This window comes from Erythrolamprus reginae, chromosome 2 (assembly GCF_031021105.1).
Source record: "Erythrolamprus reginae isolate rEryReg1 chromosome 2, rEryReg1.hap1, whole genome shotgun sequence".
Taxonomy (NCBI): domain Eukaryota; kingdom Metazoa; phylum Chordata; class Lepidosauria; order Squamata; family Dipsadidae; genus Erythrolamprus; species Erythrolamprus reginae.
In genome coordinates, this window is record NC_091951.1 from 281,757,914 (window position 1) to 281,780,497 (window position 22,584).

At 41.7% G+C, this 22,584-nt stretch overlaps 1 protein-coding gene across 3 annotated transcripts in view; it reads right to left on the bottom strand.

Moving 5' to 3' along the window:
* The window catches only part of PTCH1 (patched 1), a 129,096-nt gene that overhangs the window by 53,898 nt on the left and 52,614 nt on the right, over positions 1-22,584 (bottom strand). For all 3 annotated transcript variants that reach the window (XR_011558325.1, XM_070742790.1, XM_070742789.1), the window contains exons 3-9: positions 16,005-16,194; positions 13,817-13,886; positions 12,968-13,059; positions 8,327-8,525; positions 5,513-5,634; positions 3,537-3,684; positions 509-640 (exon numbers count right to left, since the gene is read on the bottom strand). Coding sequence is in view for 2 of the 3 variants with exons in the window: in XM_070742790.1 (XP_070598891.1) it covers positions 509-640; positions 3,537-3,684; positions 5,513-5,634; positions 8,327-8,525; positions 12,968-13,059; positions 13,817-13,886; positions 16,005-16,194 (953 nt within the window). In the remaining variant the exon portion in view is untranslated. The remainder of the gene's footprint in view (positions 1-508; positions 641-3,536; positions 3,685-5,512; positions 5,635-8,326; positions 8,526-12,967; positions 13,060-13,816; positions 13,887-16,004; positions 16,195-22,584) is intronic.

Below are 22,584 nucleotides of genomic sequence, written 5' to 3' on the forward strand. Positions count from 1 at the left end.
GACATTAGAGAAAGCCAGTTTTATGTTTCCTTTTCCTGACCAAAAATTTCAACAACAAAATATAAACTTTAATGGAACACAGATATCGGAAGGCACAACTCAGCAGTGAGATAGAGCAATGGCTTTGCTTGTCTGATCCTGTCATTAGGCCTGAATCCCACCTCCACACATCTCAAACAGACATCTCTCCGGCTCTGTAACAATTTAAGAGGAAACCACAAAGAACAACCCCGTGGCCCCATCCCAAGCCAACTTTGTGCTAACGCTAATGAGCTGCAGATCTTCCATGGACCGGAGACATAAGTGAGCAAGTGGCATAAAAATGCAGATTTTAAGGCTGTTAAAAACATTGTAAGGATGATTTGTATGACAGCTTAAAATAAAAGACTCATGCAGTGGTATGTCATGAATTACAGATTTCTCCAGCCTGGCCACCTTTCCAGATCTGGCTGGCCTGAACTTGAAGAAAACAGAGGAAGTATTAAATGACTATTAAACCTATATTTACCATTAACAGATAGCCGCTAGCAACTCGGATGACGCTGACGTCAGAAAAAGACTTTAGGATGTCCTCCAGAGTCGTCGTCGTAAAGGAAAGTACCTTCTGAGTAGAGTTTTGCGCAAGACTTTGATGAGCAACCTTTGAAAACAAGACAGGAGTTGTAATTCCTCGGAGAGGGGAGGCATATAAATCCAATAAATAAATAAATATGCAGTGATGCCTCGTCTTACAAACGCCTCGTCATACAAACTTTTCGAGATACAAACCTGGGATTTAAGATTTTTTTGCCTCTTCTTACAAACTATTTTCACCTTACAAACCCACCGCTGCAGCTGGGATGCCCCGCCTCCGGACTTCCGTTGCCAGCGAAGCACCCGTTTTTGTGCTGCTGGGATTCCCCTGAGACTCCCCTCCATGGGAAGCCCCACCTCCGGACTTCCATGTTTTTGTGATGCTGCAGGGCAATCACAGCAGGGGAATCACAGCAGCGCAAAAATGGGCGCTTCGCTGGCAATGGAAGTCCGGAGGTGGGGTTTCCCAGTGAGAGGAGCCTCAGTGAAATCGCAGCATCGCAAAAACACGGAAGTCCGGAGGTGGGGTTTCCCATGGAGGGGAGCCTCAGAGGAATCACAGCAGCACAAAAATGGGTGCTTAGGCTGGCAAAAGGGGTGAATTTTGGGCTTGCACGCATTAATCGCTTTTCCATTGATTCCTATGAGAAACATTGTTTTGTCTTACAAACTTTTCACCTTAAGAACCTCATCCCGGAACCAATTAAGTTTATAAAACAAGGTATCACTGTATATATAAAATTACAGAAAGGAAGTCAACACGACATACAGGTGGTCCTCGACTTACAACAGTTCATTTAGTGACCGTTCAAACTTACAACAGCGCTGAAAAAACCGACTTAAGGACCATTTTCCATACTCACAACCACTGCAGCATCCCACAATCAAAATTCAGACTCTTGGCAGTTGACTCATATTTATGACGGTTGCAGTGTCCCATGGGGTCACATGATCCCATTTTGGCAAGCAAAGTCAATGGGGAATGCAGATTCACTTCACAACCATGTTACTAACTCAGCAAATGCCATGATTCACTTAACAACTGTGGCAAGAAAAGTCGTAACGTGGGGCAAACTCACTTAGCAAATGTTGGGCCTAATTGTAGTTGTAACTCGAGGACTATCTGTATTTCTGGAGCAGCTTTCTGTCCTCGCTTTATCTGTCCCTCTCCCTTCTCACTCACACACAGGCGCTCTCATCTACAAACACCACAGTTGCATCCTTCAGATCGTGCAGAACGCGGCCGCGAGAGCCATTGTGGGGCTTCCTAGATTTCCCCACGTTTCTACAACACTCCGTGGCCTGCATTGGCTGCCGATCAGTTTCCGGTCACAATTCAAAGTGTTGGTTATGACCTTTAAAGCCCTACATGGCATTGGACCAGAGTACCTCCGGAACCGCCTGCTACCGCACGAATCCCAGCAACCGATAAGGTCCCACAGAGTTGGCCTTCTCCGGGTGCCGTCGACTAAACAATGTCGTCTGGCGGACCCCAGGGGAAGAGCTTTCTCTGTGGTGGCCCTGGCCCTCTGGAATCAAGTCCCCCCAGAGATTATAACTGCTCCCACCCTTGTCTTTCGTAAACTACTCAAGACCCACCTTTACCACCAGGCATGGGGGACTTGAGACATATTTCCCCCAGGCTCTTCATATTTTATGTTTGGTATGTGTGTGTTGTCTGGTTTTTAATATGATGGGCTTTTATATATTTCTTTTTAATATTAGATTTGTTTCACTATAATATTGTTTTTATCATCGTTGTGAGCCGCCCTGAATCTTCGGAGAGGGGCGGCATACAAATCTAATAAATTGAATTGAATTGCATTGAATCCTTGACCCTTTGTTAACATAATTGCCATACTCAATGCAGAGCCACAGCAGGCTGCTACAGATCAAATGAGAAGGTACACCTTTGAAAGAGAGGGAAATGGCCATTTATTTAAAATAGTGAAACTGAAGAAGGCTCACAGCTCACTCGGCCCCTCCTGCACCCTTTTCTGCATTCCATCTAGAAGCCTACAACTGACTTGTTGTTACACCCAATCTAAAAACAACAAATTCTTAAGAGGAGCCCTCTCTTTTTTCATTGGCTGGACACTTCAAAGAGGTCACAAGCAGCTCAGCAAAGGTCAATGCCTGGGAAACAAAGGCCAGATAATGTCACATGGCCTCACCAAGGGGACTGCAGCTGTAAACAGATTCTGTGGCGGGCTAATGTTTTCCAGACACCTTTGGTGAGAGGGGGGGGGCAGAAGAATCATCCTCACCAAATGCTCACTTTTTCGCTTTGGCAGCCCAGAGTCAGATTGGCAGCTCAAGACAATGAGCTTTAAACTCTATGCATTCTTACAAAAGCACATTTCTCTTTCATTTTCCCAACAAAATTATCCAATTTTATATTTTGCATTTATCTTTTATCATTCTGTCCAAATCTATCTACCTAAATTTACTTTTGTATTCCAATCAATTGTACCTGTTTCCCCATATTTTATAAAATTCTGTTTCCATATGTATTTTATATTTATCAAATACCAACAGATTTATCAAGATTCATCAAATCTTGCTGCGGGGTGGCATATTTTCTAAATCATCTTCTTCTCCTCTTCCTCCTCCTTCTCTTCTTCTTCTTCTTCCTCTTCCTCCTGTTCTTCTTCTTCTTCTCTTCCTCCTCCTCCTCTTCTTCTTCTTCCAAGTTCTTAGTCAGTCAGTCCTAAGTACAATCTCCCAGAATGTTGGATTTCCACTTGCCTCTTTTCTTTCCAGCTGGGAATGACAGGGGTTGAGTTCCAACACATAGTAGTATCTCGTTTCTAGCTTGGATAGAAGACTGACCAAAATGGAAGAGTATGCCAATCCTAACAAGATTCACTACCTCAAGGGACATCCCTGAGCGACTGCAGCCAGACCTAGTAGGGTTTACAATGAAAGAAAGAAATCGCTCTCCAATTGAATGTCCATTTTACCTCAACATACATCCTCTGCCATGCTTCCAGGATCGCAGCTGCCTTGTCCTCATTCCAGTTGATGTGCGAAACGTAGTCATAACCCTTGAAGTGCTCATACATTTGCTTTGGAGTCATTAGCTGAAACATGGTCTGTAGAGCGTGAGCACTGCAAGACAGAATTAGGGGTTTAGAAGGAGAAAGGGACAACCAAAAAAACCCTCCCCCACCTCTCCAAAAAGAAAACCTAGTTTCACTGCACATTGTCACCAGATGCACAATCTTCACTTATGGAATGGGAATTATCTTTGCTGGATTTTTTTGAAGGGCTATTCTTACGGGCAGCAGAAGAGCAGAGTGATTAATGGTTGAACTGAGCAGAAAGCCATTTTTTCCAATATTTTTTTTAATACATTTTATTTGACTAAGAACCATTTATGGCATTGTTTAAATTGGAGGGGAAAATCTAAGTTATAAACTCTGTGTGTGTGTGTGTGTGTGTGTGTGTGTGTGTGTGTGTGTGTCTGTGTGTGTTTTCAAGCCTGGCAACTTTAAGGCCTGTAGACTTCAACACCCAGAAACTGGAAAATTTTGGTAGTTAAAGTCTGCAGGTCTTAAAGTTGTCAAGGTCAGACATTCCCGTTATAAAACCTCTACCTTCTTATATCTGGCTAAATGGAGCTGATTTCATCATAAGGAAATATAAGACTGATGAAGAGACCCTGGAATATAGAAAGTCTATGAGCTACCACCCAGTTTCTCTCTAAAAGGGCTGATCTGATTCAGTATTCTGATGTCCAATCTCGCTGTATAAATTAAATAAGACACCATTCACAAAGTAAAAAGCCCTAAAGAAGAGATGATGAGGATGATGATAATAATAATAATAATAATATAATAATAATAATAATAATAATAATAATAATAATAATAATTTATTAGATTTGTATGCTGCCCCTCTCTAAAGTCTTGGAGCGGTTCACAACAATGCTTTGGTTGGCAAACAATCTGAAGAAAATGGAAGTCTTAAAGTGAACTCCCCCGCCCACATGCGCAGGGGGCGCGGGAGTTGCATGTGCACGTGTGGGGCATTGGGAGGGTTTGCAAGTGCATTGCATTATGGGTGCACAGACATACGCGCGCTTTCGGCACGCAACAACACAAAGATTAGCCATCATCACTGGGCTAGGTTGATACAAGAATCAAAAACAGTGGTTCCCAACCTTTTTTTGCCCATGCCACACCTAAGCATCTGTAAAATCCTTATGCCCCCCCCCGACATATTCAAAAAGTGAACTCCTACTCATGGGGAGGAAGCCTAAAAAGACCATGAACTTGGTTTAAACAGGGTTCCAATTGCCCCCCTGCGGGGAGTGGGTCCCACATTGGGAACCAGGAGTCTAAACCAAAACTGTCCAAACCATAGTGCAGCCTAGAGAATGTGCAGACCCAAATCAGGATGTCCCAGGCAAGAATTACCGGCAGTGATGGGCTCCTATGGGTATGGTCAGGTACGCAGTACCGGTAAAAAAAAATTGGATTTTTTTTCCTATAGCAGTAAATGAGGTTGAATGTGTATAATTTTAGAAGAGCTGTGCGTGCATGTGTGTGTATATATACACATACAGTTTATATAGTACATAAAGTATATTTTTGTGTGCCTGTATGTAATATGTGTGTACACATATGGCATATAGACATAGAATTAAATAGTATATTTTGGATGTTCAGTAATAGTAAATAGGTAGGGAAATTGTATCTCTTTGAGGCGAGAGGCCAGGCACCCCGAAACCGAACCCTTGACGTGAGTTACGTCAAGTTGGCCACCTTTAAGCCAGTCACATAATCTTTAAGACCCCTCCCAGTCACATGATCGTCAAGCCACTCCCACCTGGTCACATGGCCAGCAAGCCACACTCATAAAATAAGCCACGCCCACAGTGTGGTAGTAAAACTTTTTGTAGCCCTTCACTGATTACTGGATTATGAGTGCTTACCTGACAAGTTTCCCAGTATCATTTTTAACAGTGCCACCAATTATCAGTTCTTCTTGCCAATGCATGTATTTCTTTGACAGCCCGTAGCATCCACCGCTTAAAGCAAGGGCGACATCAAGAGGCTGAAAATATTTTTTAAAACAAAAAGGTGTTACAGAATCAAAGACAGGAAAGTTCACATTTTTGGAGGATCACTGATATACCACTTTAGACACCCCCTGAAGGTAAATCCTGCAAATCCTACTCTGGTTGCAAACTCTGAATGGGGTGGGGAAAGAGCAAGAATGTTCTCCGTGGAAGTATTTTAATGCTACCAGGATTGATTCTGGCAGATGTAGCTTTGACTTTTCTCTCAGGTTGGTAGCTGACATTTTTATCTTTTTCCTTGTGGTTTTACCTCTAAGTGGAAAGAAGTAGCTAGCTGCCTTAGGTACTAGATTTTGGTTGTCATGAAAAACTAGCAAATACTGATTTAGTCTATTCTTGTACTTTTTATTGCCAAGGATGCAGTATTTGAGGGATTTTTTGATTCATGTGGCAAAACATCATGATTATTTGGGGTAACTGCAGTCTGCATGAAAGGAAGCCATTTATTTTTCTAGCTTAGGTAGCAAATAAAGTTCAGCTGTCATGTGTTGTCCCTGGAAAACTTATTAAGTGACAGCAATAACAACAACAAATACAGAGAAACAAGAGACAGAAAAGGAAATTTCATCCCAGCAACACAGTAAAATCTTTAGAGAAGTCACTCGTATCCTGTCTACGTCCTCTCTACCACTAACTCCAAACTATGGACATTTTGAATTTTTCTATTTTGCTTTGACAATAAAGTTTTTACAAAGATAAATAATACAGTATACCCATCTTTAGAAATAACTATAGCATAGTCCACTAAATATTTCAGCAAAGAAAAAGGGCCTGTACTTCAATTTGAGTGTCTAATTTCTCATAATATAAATCTAGATGGTAGAATACATATTTGTTTTATTAAGAAAATATAGCTGCTCATCTTATATGCAATAATTCTAGGTGGCCTACAACAACAACAATAGAATCATATCATAAACAATTTTTAGAAAATGAATTTTAAAAAACCAGTGCTTGGTATTCTAAAGCAACACCCCTCAATACTTCAGCCTCCCTCAATTTCAATGTTTGGAGGAATTTTAAAAGCCAGAATAAGGTTTAAATGACCTCAAATAAAATGCAAGTATGCCAATTTCAGATATTAGTATTTGTATCCTGAAATTAAAAAGATGCTCTTTTTGAAAATTATAAAATTAACTACAAAAGTTTCCATTATTTGATACTACAACATGAGGACCCAGATGTTGGGGGCAATAAGATGACACTGTAAACAGCTTAGAGGGCTGTAAAGCACTGTGAAGTGATATATAAATCTTGGTGCTATTGTTATTGCTATTTGTATGTAGAACCTAATTGGTAGCAATTTGTTCAGTTACATGTATCATTTAATGATGATGAGTGTTTAGTGGCTTTGCAAATCTAACTGCATTAATATTCCAATATCCCTTTCTCTGCAGTTCAAAATTTAGAATACAGTGAACCCTCGAGTTTCGCGTCCTCAAGCATCGCGAAAGGGCTATTTCGCGAGTTTTAAACCCAGAAGTAAACTCCACCATCTGCGCATGTGTGCGTAGATGGTGGAGTTCCCCAGCTGGGAAGCTGGGCGGCTTCCCTGGGTCTTTCCCCTCTTGCCCCGTAAGACCCCAGCGGCGGCGCGAGCAACGGCGTGGGCGGGCGGGCGGCACGCGCGGGGACACTCCAGCTCCGCTGCCCAGCTGGGGAGCGGAGCTGGGGTTTCCCCAAGCGCGCGCGCGCGTTGCTGGGGCCGCTCCCCAGCTGGGGAGCGGAGCCGGGGTTTCTCCAAGCGCGCGCGCGTTGCTGGGGCCGCTCCCCAGCTGGGGAGCGGATCTGGGGTTTCCCCAAGCGCGCGCGCGTTGCTGGGGCCGCTTCCCAGCTGGGGAGCGGAGCCGGGGTTTCTCCAAGCGCGCGCGCGTTGCTGGGGCCGCTCCCCAGCTGGGAAGCGGCCCCAGCAACGCGCGCGCGCTTGGAGAAACCCCAGATCCGCTCCCCAGCTGGGGAGCAGCCCCAGCAACGCGCGCGCGCTTGGGGAAACCCCGGCTCCGCTCCCCAGCTGGGAAGCGGCCCCAGCAACGCGCGCGCGCTTGGAGAAACCCCAGATCCGCTCCCCAGCTGGGAAGCGGCCCCAGCAACTCGCGCGCGCTTGGGGAAACCCCAGATCCGCTCCCCAGCTGGGGAGCGGCCCCAGCAACGCGCACGCGCTCCCCAGCAACGCGCTGCGGGCGGCGGTGGAAGTAAAAACACCATCTGCACATGCGCAGATGGTGTTTTTACTTCCGCACCGCTACTTCGCGAAAAATCGATCATCGCTTGGGGTCCTGGAACGGAACCCTCGCGATGATCGAGGGTTCACTGTATAATACTATTTTGAAGTTCATTTCAAAGCTATTGTTTGTTCTTAAATCCTTGAAGTTTGTTTGCTCAATTAGGACTCTTGGTCTTGAGTTCCTGCTAAGTAAGCCGTACAAATGGTTACACTTTCCTTATGATTGCCTTATTTTTTTTCTGTTAGCAAAACAATTCAAGTCAGTGTAACAAACCATCATTTTATCAATTCTGAACTTAAGGCTGTATCTTGCATCTTGCTCAAATACTGCTATCCTGAACCTGCATCATATTGTTAACAATGATTTTAGGATGTGGAATTACAATCTGCTTTTTCAATACACTTTTTTTCTCATTTGGCTGAAAAAGGAAGGATCAACTTACTTTGGTTGAATTTTTGTTGGGGGCAGTTATAGGACAGTCGGGGTCATCAGGGTTTAAGCAAGGTCGATCCATATACCCATGGCCAACCTCTGCCTTATTCAGCATCTCCTCCCAGGTATCTACTTGGGAATTAAACTTCTTCAGCTCTTCTAAGAATTCTAAGGGGTCAAAGTTGGTCCATTGCAACTGGGGTTTTCCTCTGTCCCACGAAGAGAAAAATGAAAAGATTATCAAAAGTTGCCAGACTTTTGAAAATATTTATTTACCATTTCCCCACTCCTACTCACATGCATTTGTTAAAAAACAAGATTTACTGAAATGTGCATAAGAGTATTTGCCACAAGATTTGTCTTTTGGAAAAATGTTGCTGAAAATTCTTATCTTAAAGCTGTTTTTCATCCACAAAATGTCTTCTTTATATCAGTATCTGAACTAGCATTTTAACTACAGTGAAATTTTAGACGAATAATTTATTAACTAAATGACTCAGAAAAAATAAGGAATTCAGCAGCCACAAAGAAAAAAACTACTGTGTTCTTTCAGACCTGGTAACCTTTTAAAAACCGCCTGAGCCTCTGCTGCTATTTTTTTTCATTTCCACTTTTGATTTTGTGATGTTGCCAGACCATAAAGGCTTTTGCCTGACTTTTTTTCTGGTTCAGACTACTGTATCTGCTTATCCAGGCTTAAGATATTATTCAGACTCTCCCAACCAGAAAACGCAAACTCCTTCATTGTCCCGTTTTAAAAACTCCACACTGAAAGTTAAGCGATAGCCATTGCATGTTGCCTTTACAAAGACAGACAAACAAGGGCAAACCACATAAATAAGCTATGCAATTAACCTAAATGAATTTAAACGTTTTAAAATACAGAACCGGTTGAAAGTAACAATATCCAAAAGATATTGTTCAGATCACTATAAGGTCTAATAAAGAAAACATAGTTTCTGCTCACATTCTCTATTACGGGGTTAATTGAAAGAAGCAATTTTAATATTTTTATTTTAAGCCTATTGTTAGTCTACCTGCTGCCATCATATTTTTATTGTGTGTTTTATTTCCGCAAATACAATAGCAAATAACCATTATATAACAGTGAGAATGTTGCCTTTGGGAAATGAAAAAAACTATGAGGTTATTTGGGACCCTTGTCCTTTCTCTCATAAGCGTAAGTATAGTATAAACATTTAAAAAATAAATATTCAAATTATTGATTCTTTTTGTAGTCCCAAGATTCTGCCCCAAATTTGGTGACAAAACAATGAATAATGGGTAGAATGTTTGCTCTAATTTTGAGTGATAAAATAAAAACGTTCTGAGAAGATATTCTAGTTCCTCTTAAATAAAAATATTTAAGCCAGAAAATTGAAAATAATAATCAATAATTCAATCCAATCCCTTGAAAATGTCACAGCAATTATCAGATTTCTCCATAGCTTAAAGCAGGAGTTTCCAACCTTGACAACTTTGACACATGTAGACTTCAACTCACAGAATTCTTCCAATTCTCGGAATTCAGTCATGAATTGCATGCACAATATATTTATGATACATTTTGATGCAATCATGGGTTCTGCAGGATTTCTGCATTATGCAATGGGATTTGCTTTTTTGTGGAGAGCTGTAACCAAGCTGTAGCCAAGTTCACTGAAATGTTTTCCCAATGGATCAGTGGCTCCCATGTCTGTAGTGGGTTTCACTTACCTTTACTACCAATTTGGGAATGCGCTCTACGCATGCACAGAAGCATTCTATATGCGCACAAAATGTTTGTGCTCATATACAATGCTTCTGTGCATGCGCAGAGTGTTTTTGATGACACCCAGATGGATGGTAGCCTCCTGCCGCCACTTCTACTGGCTCCCATGAACTGGTAGCAACCCACCACTGGCCTATGCCTCACAGGCAGGCAATTTGGTTTTTAATGGGGGCAATTTGAAAATGAGCTATTAACTGAATTTTTGAAAGCCCATGAATTCTTCTTATATATGTGTGATGAAACATGTGTGTTTCATTTACTTACTATTGTCTTTGTTAAAGTTCATTTCCTAGGGCAGTGATAGCAAACCTATGGCACGGGTGCCACAGGTGGCACACGGAGCCATATCAGCTGGCACGCAAGCCACTGCCCTAACTCAGCTCCAATGTGCATATGTGTGTTGGCAAGCTGATTTTTGCCTCGCATTTTTGGCTTCCAGAGAGCCTCCGGGGGGATGGGATAGGGCGTTTCTGTCCTCCCCTGGCTCCAGGGAAGCCTCTGGAGCCTGGGGAGGGCAAAACACGAGCCTACTGGGCCCACCGGAAGTTGGCAAACAGGCTGTTTCCGGACTCCAGAAGGCCTCCGGGCGGCATGCGAAGCTGTTTTTGCCCCCCCCCCAGACATTGAATTATGGGTGTGGGCACTCGCACATGCACGATAGTGTAGACCCATGCTCTTTCAGTACCAAGGAAAAAATGGTTCACCATCACTGTCCTAGGGCTTGGTCTGAAAAGGAGATCCCAGCTGGGGGGAGGAGGGAGCAACTGCCAGCCAATCAGATGTGTTCTCTCTAAGGATCATGGGACTGGCAGAGTCTCTCTTTCTCTCTCTCTCTCCCTCCCTCCCTCCATCTATTTATCTATCTTTCCTGTGGGCTTTGCTGTTGGATAGTTGTAGGAAGAGCTGCTCTGTGGGGAGACAGAGTGGATGGCTGCTTGGGGAAGCCCAGCAGTGAGGATACAAAACCAGGACCCAAGTTTAAATAAGAAATTGTTAGATTGTGCAGAGATGGACATGATGTCAAAAAAAATTAGAAGGGAAAGAAGATTCAAAATATTATAAGATATGGGGAAATTTTTATGATTGGCTAGAAGAAAGGACTATGATAAAATAAATAAATTATAAATTTTCAAAAGACAGATTTTTTTAAAAAGGCAAAAGCAACGCAAAGCAATATGTTAACAAAATAATAACAAGTTATGAGGAAAAATTCTCTAAAAGAGTGGGGAAATTACTTTTCCCAAATGTTTTGTTTATATGTTTTCTTTTGTTTTCTGTTATGTTTATTTGTCTGTCTGTTTGTTTGTTTGTTTTTATTTACTTGTACTTATTTTGTTTGCAATGTCTTTGTATATATAAAAATATAAAAAATAAAATAAAATAAATTTAAAAAAGAAATTGTTAGATTTACAGTCATTTTTAATTTGTGTTTTGCCAGGCCATGTTTTACAAGACTTTTCCTTTTAGAGCAATCTGGGGATAGGCCTCTCTGTGCGCAAGCGAGCTGTTGTCCCACTAAGCTCCAGCATGCATGAGCATGCACTTCCTGTCAGTCAGCTGATTTTGGGGCATCTGCCATGCATGCGTAGAGGGTGTGTGTGCATGCAGGACATGTGTTGCACATGTATGTGTGGGGATGGGGGCTGTGCCCCCGCGAACCATTTTTTGGTTCAGGGAGGCTGCAGGGAGGCCTGCTAGGCCTAAAACAGGGTGAAGGTGTCATGGACACAACTGGGGGAAGTGCGGGGGGTTGCTTACGCAAGCACGGGGGGGGGGAACATGGGGGTCATGCACGTCCATGCGTGGGGTGTGGAGTGTGCAGGGGTGTCATGTGCATTAATTTAATTTAATTTAATTTAATTTAATTTAATTTAATTTAATTTAATTTAATTTAATTTAATTTAATTTAATTTAATTTAATTTAATTTAATTTAATTTAATTTAATTTAATTTAATTTATTTAATTTAATTTAATTTAATTTAATTTAATTTAATTTAATTTAATTTAATTTAATTTAATTTAATTTAATTTAATTTAATTTAATTTATTTGTATGCCGCCCCTCTCCGTAGACTCGGGGCAGCTCATAGCAATAATAAGAACAATATACGGTAACAAATCTAATAATTAAAAAACTAAAAAACACATGTGCCTGTAGTCGCGCACACACACATTTTTGGCTCACAACGAGAAAAAGGTTAGCCATCACCGAGGTAGGGGGAAATGTCAACAAATCAAGATGGCAGCTGCAGCAGTGCGATCAATGTCCCGTCCTTTGCATGTATTGTGACATGCATGTAAAATGTGATCCAACCTCAATCAGATTATTGTGGCTGCCATCTTGATTTTGTTTATTCGTTTATTTGTTTTACAACCCCAAACTTCAACGCATGCCCATTCCAAAATCCAAATTAAATCACGGATAGTGATAGAATTCCCTGAGAATAAAACTGAAGTAACTTATGTTTGGCTCACATCTGTTGTTCATGTTGATCCCGATGGAATGATCAGGTTATTCCTAAAGCTAAACTCATACACGGGGCACCTGCGAGGAAGCAACATCTGTGTGGCGATACACTTTGAAGGGAAGCTAAAAATAATAAGCTGCTAGTCCTACAGGAAATTGCTGCACCTATACTGGTTCACATGTCAATTCTCCTATGTATTTGCTTTCAAAACAGATAACTTAATTGTATGGGATATTAATTTTGTAATTAAACATCTCCTTTAAAGAGAAAAGCAAGCAAAATAGATATTGAATCTCTATGCATATTTGCCTGGAAGGCCTCACGTTTTGTGTTCAACGTGAGAATAAACTGTAGTTAAGTGAAGCCCCATTAAACTGGTAAAACGAATGAGAAAGCAACACACATTACTCACGGTAGATACGCAGTCCCAGATTGTAACTTTGCACCTTCCCAGAAGCAGTCCAGTGGTGTGATAATTAAACAAGGGTAAAGGTGTTCTATAATCTGTAAAAGAGAGAGAGAAAAAACCCTCCTCAAAATATTGTTGTACGTCTACAGAAATGTACATAAAAATGCATGACGGCCAATTTGCTCTAGGCACCAGGCTAGAAAGCAGGAGACCCTGAGTTCAAATCATGTCTTAGTCATGAAAGCCAACTGGGTGATTTGGTCATGCTCTTTCAGCCCAACTCACCTCATAGGATTTTTGGGGAGAAAATATGAGGAGGACAATGTGTTTGTTTGTTTGTTTGTTTGTTTGTTTGTTTGTTTGATTGATTTGTATGCTGCCCCTCTCCGCAGACTCGGGGCGGCTCACAGCAACAATAAAACAATGTACAACAAATCTAATAATTTAAAAAACAGTGAAAAGCCCTTATTAAAAGCAAACATACACACAAACATACCATGCATAAACTGTATAGGCCCGGGGGAGATGTCTCAATTCCCCCATGCCTGACGGCAGAGGTGGGTTTTAAGGAGTTTACGAAAGGCAAGAAGGGTGAGGGCAGTTCTAATCTCTGGGGGGAGCTGGTTCCAGAGGGTCGGGGCTGCCACAGAGAAGGCTCTTCCCCTGGGTCCCGCCAAATGACATTGTTTAGTCATCGGGACCCGGAGAAGGCCAACTCTGTGGGACCTAACCGGTCGCTGGGATTCGTGCGGCAGAAGGCGGTCCTCATGTTTACTGTCTTGAGTTATTTATAAAAAATAATAAAAGGCAGGTTATAAATAAATAAAAATAAAATAAATACATTGTCTTTACCTTGTCCATATAACCTGTTTCTGTGATGGGTTCCCCTGATTTGTGACATAAGTGTTCCAATTTCCATTGTCTGTGGAAAATGAAGAGCAAAATTACATTAACAAATGGTCGTAAATTGAGGATTATCCGTATTTTCAAACTTTCTTTTTTGCCATTCTTAGGCTATACTGTCATTTGAATTAAAATAGTTTATCTGTGTGGGTATAATCTTCTCATGACAGCAATAATAGTTAGGTTTTGGTGGCCTTTTAGCCTCCAGCATTGAGGATCCTTCATGATTCTGACCATGCAATTCATTTCTCTCAGAAACCACCGGGCAAGATTAATGGAAATTAAATTTGCAATATTGTAGGTCAGGCTTTCCCAAACTGGTACGTTCCAGATGTGAGCTACATCTCATGTCTGCTAAAGAGCATAGAACTCTGGCACATCTGGAAGATATTATGCCGCAGAAGGATGCTGTAGAGAAAATGCCCATTCTCTTTACCGCTTGGTGAATGCAACGGAGGCCCCGCTGCGTTGAATCCTTCCAGTATGTCAGAGAAAATTTATGCTGAGCGTTTATCTACATTGGATCAAAAACATTTCTGTACTTTGCAAAACAAACTCACTGTAAGATCCCTTCAAGATAAGTTGAAATTTGTGTTTTAATACTAGCTTAAACCATTGTTTAATATTACTGACTCTCAAAACAGGGACCTGTTTATACTAGATATGTCAGCAACACCATCCGAAGTTATTCTTTGAATATGTTTTATGACAAAAAGAAATGTTTATTTTTTTTAAGTTAATAGCAGAAGCACAATGGTTTCGGACAATGTAAACTATGATGAACATCTAGAGATGTGGCTAAATCAAGATTTTCCCCAGCTCCCACAAGAAACAGGGTTTAAGGGTTAAATAAGGATTCAGGAGGGAAGTGTTTTTAATAGGAAAGTGAACACAAGAACAAGGGGACAGAATCTGAAGTTAGTTGGGGGAAAGATCAAAAGCAACATGAGAAAATATTATTTTACTGAAAGAGTAGTAGATCCTTTTAACAAACTTCCAGCAGTCGTGGTTGGTAAATCCACAGTAACTGAATTTAAACATGACTGGGATAAACATATATCCACCCTAAGATAAAATACAGGAAATAGTATAAGGGCAGACTAGATGGACCATGAGGTCTTTTTCTGCCGCCAGTCTTCTCTGTTTCTACGTTTCTATGGGTCAGATGCAGTGGGGCGCAACAAAATCAGGTTTGTAGCTGAAATGTGGAGCCAGGGTGGCACAGCAGGTAGAGTTCTGTACTGCAGGCCACTGAAGCTGACTGTAGATCTGTGGATCAGCGGTTCAAATCTCATCACCGGCTCAAGGTTGACTCAGCCTTCCATCCTTCTGAGGTGGGTAAAATGAGGACCCAGATTGTGGGGGCAATATGTTGGCTCTGTTAAAAAGTGCTATTGCTAACAGGTTGTAAGCCGCCCTGAGGTCTAAGGAGAAGGGTGGCATAAAAATCGAATGAATGAACGAATGAATGAATGAATAAATCATATGAAAGCTTCCATATTGGCATTTTTTTACCTGCCCCTGAACTGGAAAACGAAGGCTGAAACAGGCCAACAGTGTAGGTAATTCTCGACTTAACAACAGTTCATTTAGTGACCGCTCAAAGTTACAACGGCACTTAAAAAAATAACTTATGACTGTTTTTCACACTTTCGACTGTTGTAGTATCACTATGGTCACGTGATCAAAATTCAGATTCTTGGCAATTATTATTGTTATTATTTATTAGATTTGTATGCCGCCCCTCTCCATAGACTCATATTTATGATGGTTGCAATGTCCCAGGGTCATGTCATCACCTATTGTGACCTTCCGACAAGCAAAGTTAATGGGGAAGCCAGATCCACTTAACAACTGTTAATACTCACTTAACAACTACAGTAATTCACTTAACAACTGTGGCAAGAAAAATCATAAAATGCGGCAAAATTCACTTAACAAATGTCTCACTCATCTGGCTTCACCCAAAGTAGCTCTCCAGGAAATCTAGTAACTTTGCAAATGTTGAAAAGCAAATATTCAAGGAAACTCTGTTCCTACAATAAAAGAAATTTCTAGGGACCTTCTGAATAAGTTCTGATTCACACGTTACTGCAGAAAATGATCAGATAATGTTTCTTTTTTCTTTCCCTCTTACCTGTTGTACATATATACATGTATCTTGCTGGCTTGTAGTGTAGAATCAAGGTGCTGTCTGAGTGCTTCCGTTGTTAGTACATTAGCAGTCTCTTCTTGTGGTGTCTGAATCATCAGTTGAGGATTAAACATGGCCTCTTCTCCAATCTTCTGCCGTGTGTAACTTAACTCCCGACTCACTCGCCCACCAACTGACAGACAAATATATACAATTTGGGATTAGCCAGCAAAAATCGACTCTTTATACGCATTCTAAAAGCTCACAGGCCCCCCAATAAATTTTCCCATATGCACGGAATATTCTACAGTTCAGTGATGGTGAACCTTTTTGGCATTGCAGGCCAGAGGTCCAAGTGCCATTATCCATAATACAATGTGTTCCCCATTAGCGCATGTGTGCATGACCCTCTCCCGCACTCCCCCTGCCCCACATGCAAACCCCTCAACTGCACATGCATGGGCCTCCGCCCCACCCAGGGATCATCCAGGCCTCGTTGGAGAGGGGTGGCATATAAATCTAATAGGAAGGTGGGCGGGTGGGCGGGCGGAGGGATGGATGGATGGATAGATAGATAGATTAGATAGGTAGACAGACAGATAGACAGACAGGCAGGCAGGCAGACGGACTGGACTGGACTAGACTGGATGGATGGATAGATAGATAGATAGATAGATAGATAGATAGATAGATAGATAGATAGATAGATAGATAGATAAGATAGATAGATAGATAGATAGATAGATAGATAGATAGATAGATAGATAGATAGATAGATAGATAGATAGATAGATATGCCACAAATTCTTCCAAGAGGGCCAGTGCGCCTCTTACTGGAGGACAACCAGGTACTGGCCCATTCCCTGTTGAGACAAAGCAGCAAGCCGTTCCCGGCGGCAGTTCTCTTAGCCCAGTGATTATTTTCTGTTAGGCCCCCCCCCCTTAGAAAGTAGTAAACATTTCGCGCGCGTCCAACTCTCCAATCTAGGCCCCAATGGAATTTTTGTGTTAATATTCATTATTTTATTTATTATAGGCTGCAAGCAAACTATTGCCTGGGGAAGGTTGCACCATCCACAGAACTCAGTGGAGCCTGTTTTTGGTTAGGGGAATCAATTGAGAAGGGCCACGCATATTCCTTGGGGGTCACATGCCCCCCCTGGCATCGCTCCGCAGCCCCCCAGGGGGGCCCAACCCACTATTTGAGAAGCACTTTCTTAGCCCCACCACCTCAAAAGAGCCATTCACCAACCGGGGAAGCTCCAAATGCGCAGCCTTGCCTTGGCTCCTCCCCACTGGAAACCACCGTTCCCCAGCCGGAAGCAGGTCTCTCTGTCCTCCCCCACCTGGGCAACGCCAGCCAGAGAAGCTCCAAATGTGTGGCCATGCCTAGGATCCTTTCTGCTGGGAATCAATGTTCCCTGGCCGGCGGCCGCTCTCTCTGTCTCCCTCACCTCGGCAGTGCCAAGTGATAGCAGAGAAGCACCTTTAAGAGAGCTAATTTGGTGTACTGTACAGTGCAAAAAAAAAGCCACATACATTTTCCTTACTTGAAAAAAAAAGTTTCCCTTCTGCAAAGGCAAGTCACAAGTCCATTCATGCTAAACACATGCATTTTCAGTATCATATTATATGCTTCTTTTTTAATATTAGATTTGTTTCGCTATAATATTGTTTTTATTATTGTTGTGAGCCGTCCCGAGTCTTCGGAAAGGGGCGGCACACAAATCTAATAAATAATAATAATAATAATAATAATTATTATTATTATTATTATTATTATATCAAAATTTCTGCGTGCATAAAAGTTGTTGTTTTTAAAAAAATCCTTTTTCCTTTCAGACCAGACCAAATATTTCTATGTTACAATTTCTTACACTTGTATAAACAGTCTGCTGCAATGGCACATTTCAAGATAAATGGCTTCAGTTTACACTCTTCTCTTAAATAATTTGGCAAAAGCAGAAAGGAAATAAAAGAAGCTAGGAGGAAAAAAACTCAACGAACATTAGTATATCTTGCTGCTGCTAGTTAACATATAAAAATACTGTCGAGTGAAGGTCACTTAACAGTGAAGGTCACTTAACTGCAGATTCCAATGCAGAGACAACTTACGGTACATTTAGTTAAACTATTGGGAGAGCCTAGATCAGTGACTGCGAACCTATGGCATGGGTGTCACAGGTACCATGTGGAGCCATATCTGCTGGCACACAAGCCATTGTCCTAGCTCAGCTCCAACATGCATGTGTGTGCCGTCCAGCTGATTTTTGGCTCACACAGAGGCTCTGGGAAAGCATTTTTGGCTTCCAGGGAGCCTCTGGGGGATGGGAGAGGGCGTTTTTACCCTCTCCCCCAGCTCCAGGGAAGCATTTGGAGGGTGAAAGCCTATTAGGCCCACCAGAAGTTGGGAAACAGGTCATTTTCAGCCTCCCGAGGGCCTCTGGGGGGGGTGGGAGAAGCTGTTTTCGCCCTCCCCAGGCATTCAGTTATGGGAGTGGGCACTTACACATGCGCGATAGCACACACACGTCCTCTTTTGGTACCCGAGGAAAAAAAAGTTTGCCATCACTGGCCTAGTTTTCCCGTAGAGAAGTTTAGTGGATCAGAATATGGATGTCATGACAAATTAAATGGCAATAAGATTTGGGAAGGCAGCTTCCCAACCTAGGTGCCCTCCAAACGTGCGGACTTCAATACCCAGAATTCTCAGCAATGGCCATACTAAGGGGGCTTTGACGCCTAGAGGCTTCATGATCATTCTCATGATCAATGTCCAAGTGACATTTCAGTACTTGAAGACATGTAAATATTAGGTCTTGTCATTCATATTTTTTCTAAATATGTAGGGACTTACAGGTTGTTCTTGACTTATGATGGTTCATTTAATGATGGTTCAAAGTTACAACAGCCTGGGAAAAATTGGCTGATGACGGTTGCACCAAGCCTGCGGTCATGTCTTTAAAAAGATCCAGTTTGCAGCATCTTACAGTCACACGATTGCGATTTGCAACTTTCCCTGTCGGTTTATGACAAATGAAGTCAATTGGGGAAACTGGATTCACTTAACAGCTGCACGATTCACTTAACAACAACAGTAAAAATAGTAATAAAATCAGGTCTGGTCACTCAACAACCACATCACTTGGTGATAAAATTCCAGTCTCAATTATGGTGGTAAGTTTATGACTACCTGCGTTTCATCTATTACAGTCTTTATTAAACCTGTGTTTTTCAGAGCTGTACTTAAATTGACAGAACACTAATTATTTCGAGTCAAGGTGGTGCAGTGGGTAGAGTGCAGTACTGCAGGTCGCTTAAGTTGACTACTAGATGTGCAGGTCAGCAGTTCAAATCTCATCATCGCCTCAAGGTTGACTCATCCTTCCATCCTTCCGAGGTGGGTAAAATGAGGACCCGGATTGTAGGGGCAATATGCTGGCTCTGTTAAAAAGTGCTATTGCTAATATGTTGTAAGCCGCCCTGAGTGTAAGGGAAAATGCAGCATGAAAAATTGAATGAATTAATAAATATTTCAAGAGCATTTTTAGCCATGAATGCTTAGCCTTTAAACAGGAGTAGGAGCTAGAATGTATTTTGTTTTGTATAATTTATTTGCTGATTAAATGTGGGAGTGTGGCACAGTGGTTAGAATGCAATATTGCAGGTAAACTCTGCCCACGGCTAGGAATTTGATTCTGACCGACTGAAGGCAATATGCTGACATTTTAAACTGCCCAGAGGGGTGCTGTAAAGTATATTACAGTATTTAACAGGATTCTCAGTGCTACCCTGTTTCCTCGAAAATAAGACCCTGTCTTATATTTTTTGAACACTGAAATAGAACCTTTGGCCTTATTGCCATGCATTCAAAAGCCCAATTGGGCTTATTATCAGGGGATGTCTTATTTTGGGGAAAACCGGGTATACCTTCACAATGCATTTAGAGGACATTTATGTAACGTGTACAAACACATATATACAATCTTCTAGAGCAGTGATGGTGAACATATGGCACGAGTGCCACAGGTGGCACGTGGAGCCATATTTGCTGACACGCGAACTGTTGCCCTAGCTCAGCTCCAATGTGCATGTGTGTGCTGGCCAGCTGATTTTTGGCGAACATAGAGGCTCTGGGGAGGGCGGTTTTGGCTTCCAGGCTCCGAGGGGGGGGCATTTCTACCCTCCCCCAGCTCCAGGGAAGCTTTTGGAGCCTGGGGAGGGCGAAGCACAAGCAATACTGGGCCCATCAGAAGTTGGGAAACAGGCCATTTCCACCCTCCAGAGGGCCTCTGGGGGACGGGAGGAGTTGTTTTCGCCCCTCACAGGCATTGAATTATGGGCATAGGCACTCATACATGTGCGATAGTGCACACCCATGCTTTTTCGGCAGCTAAGGGGAAAAAGGTTCACCACCAGTGACCTAGACAAACATGGAATCACCCTTGGGCTTATGAGGAGTCAATTTACACATGTGTTATCTTTTCAGCTTGTTTCCTGATACACCAACAAGGCCCTCAGCTCAAATCAATCATCTTGCTGTTATATTTCTCAGAATTTCATTTTCCCCTTTATTCTGGGTGACCAGAGTTTTGGTACACCATGTAGAACTCTAACTAATTTCAGAGCCTACATACAAAACCAGGCAGAGGGACACAGCAGCACATGTGCCTTAGAATTGAGCTGGGGATCTGTACCTTCCTTTGAGATAGATAAGAGACAGAAACACAATAGAAAAAAATATTTGTGAGCAACGTGAGCATGGCCCCCCCAAAAAAGAAGGTAATGTGTGAAAGAAGTAGCTTTTAAGGCTATTTCCAAGGAACAAGGTAAAAATGTAGAATGGTGAACAACGGCAGAACCACAGTGATTTCCATTTTTTAAAAAAAGAATAAAATCAATGGCAATAATAAGAATTAGGAACTGCAATACGATGAGTTGTAAAAGTATTTTTTCTAACAACTGCAACTTCTGCCTCTAAATACCTTGGGCTCATGTTTTAGAAAGAGCAAATAAAAATATCAATTCCTCACTCTTCTCATTTGTGCAATTGCAACTAATCTTTTTGATATTTGGAAATATTGAGTGAAATTATTAATAATACCATAATCCTGTAAAAGCTCTAATTGAATTTCAGTTAGTTCATGACTACTTTGAATGAAAACTATTTTCCAAATGAGAAAGAAACTGTAGCAGTAGCCATAGATACATGAAACATGTAAATGTGTCATAATTTTATTAACTGACAGAATGCAAAATTGACATGTATGCAAATCTATCAAAATATTGCACAAGTGTCGGGTTTGATTTTGACTGTTAAACCCCATTTCAAAAAAATTGGACTTCCCAACAATTCCATTCTGCTTTCAGCAAATCATGCCCAATTTTATTTTGCAATGTGTACAATATCTGTAGATTCAAATAACACTTATGACTATCTTATATGTAAAATACATGCTCTGCCATCCAAACTCAAGTTCATATACTGATTTATTTCTGGACGCATCAGAATTTCAACTCATTTCAAAACTTATGTCAAAGGACAGCATTGTAAGTGGCCAACTGTTTAATATCAATGGACATGATTGCCCCTGACTCAAGATGCTGTCAAACTCTATTAATCTCACTTAACAAGGCAAATTCAACCAATCAGCATTATAACGTAACAGCAAAAAAAGTGGACAGTTTCCAAGCTTGCATAAAGCCAAAGCAAAAATAATAAATCAACAGATGGTTTTAGAAATCTACGGAAATTATGTTGAGAGCAGATCTTTTAGTACGTTTAGTTATGAATAAAAGTAATTGTGGTGATTTATTCTGAGATATATTAACAGCTTTAATGCATTTTGCAAATAGTATATTCAGGTAGCAATTACGAAGTAACATTTCATATACCAATAATAGTAAGAAGTGGAGAAAAGAAGCACATGAGAAATTTTAAATTATTCAACAAATCTTTTTCACTGACAGATAACAAAAATTCATTCTACAGGTATCATCTCCAAAATTCAAGCAAACCTTATCATTAAGAAGGAAAAATGTCACAATCTTAATACTACTTTTGCAAACTTCTTATTCAAGTACCAAACTAACATCATATCTTTGTTCAGGACACAATTTGTGGTGAATGCGTGCATGACACCCCCCTGTTCCCGGCGCCTGATGGCATGCCCATTTTTCAGTCTGTCCAGGCATCAGAGCCTTTCTAGGAGCCTGGGGAGAACAAAAACAGCCTTCTCCAACCCCTCGGAGGTCCTCTGGAGGCCGGAAACATTCAAGAGAACCATATTTCAGCTGTGGCGAGGGGGGCGTTTGCCCAGGTTCGCCTGGTGCACCAGTTGCGGCCCTATCTGGACAGGGACTCACTGCTCACAGTCACTCATGCCCTCATCACCTCGAGGTTCGACTACTGTAATGCTCTCTACATGGGGCTACCTTTGAAAAGTGTTCGGAAACTTCAGATCGTGCAAAATGCATCTGCGAGAGCAGTCATGGGCCTACCTAGGTATGCCCATGTTTCACCAACACTCCGCAGTCTGCATTGGTTGCCGATCAACTTCCGGTCACAATTCAAAGTGTTGGT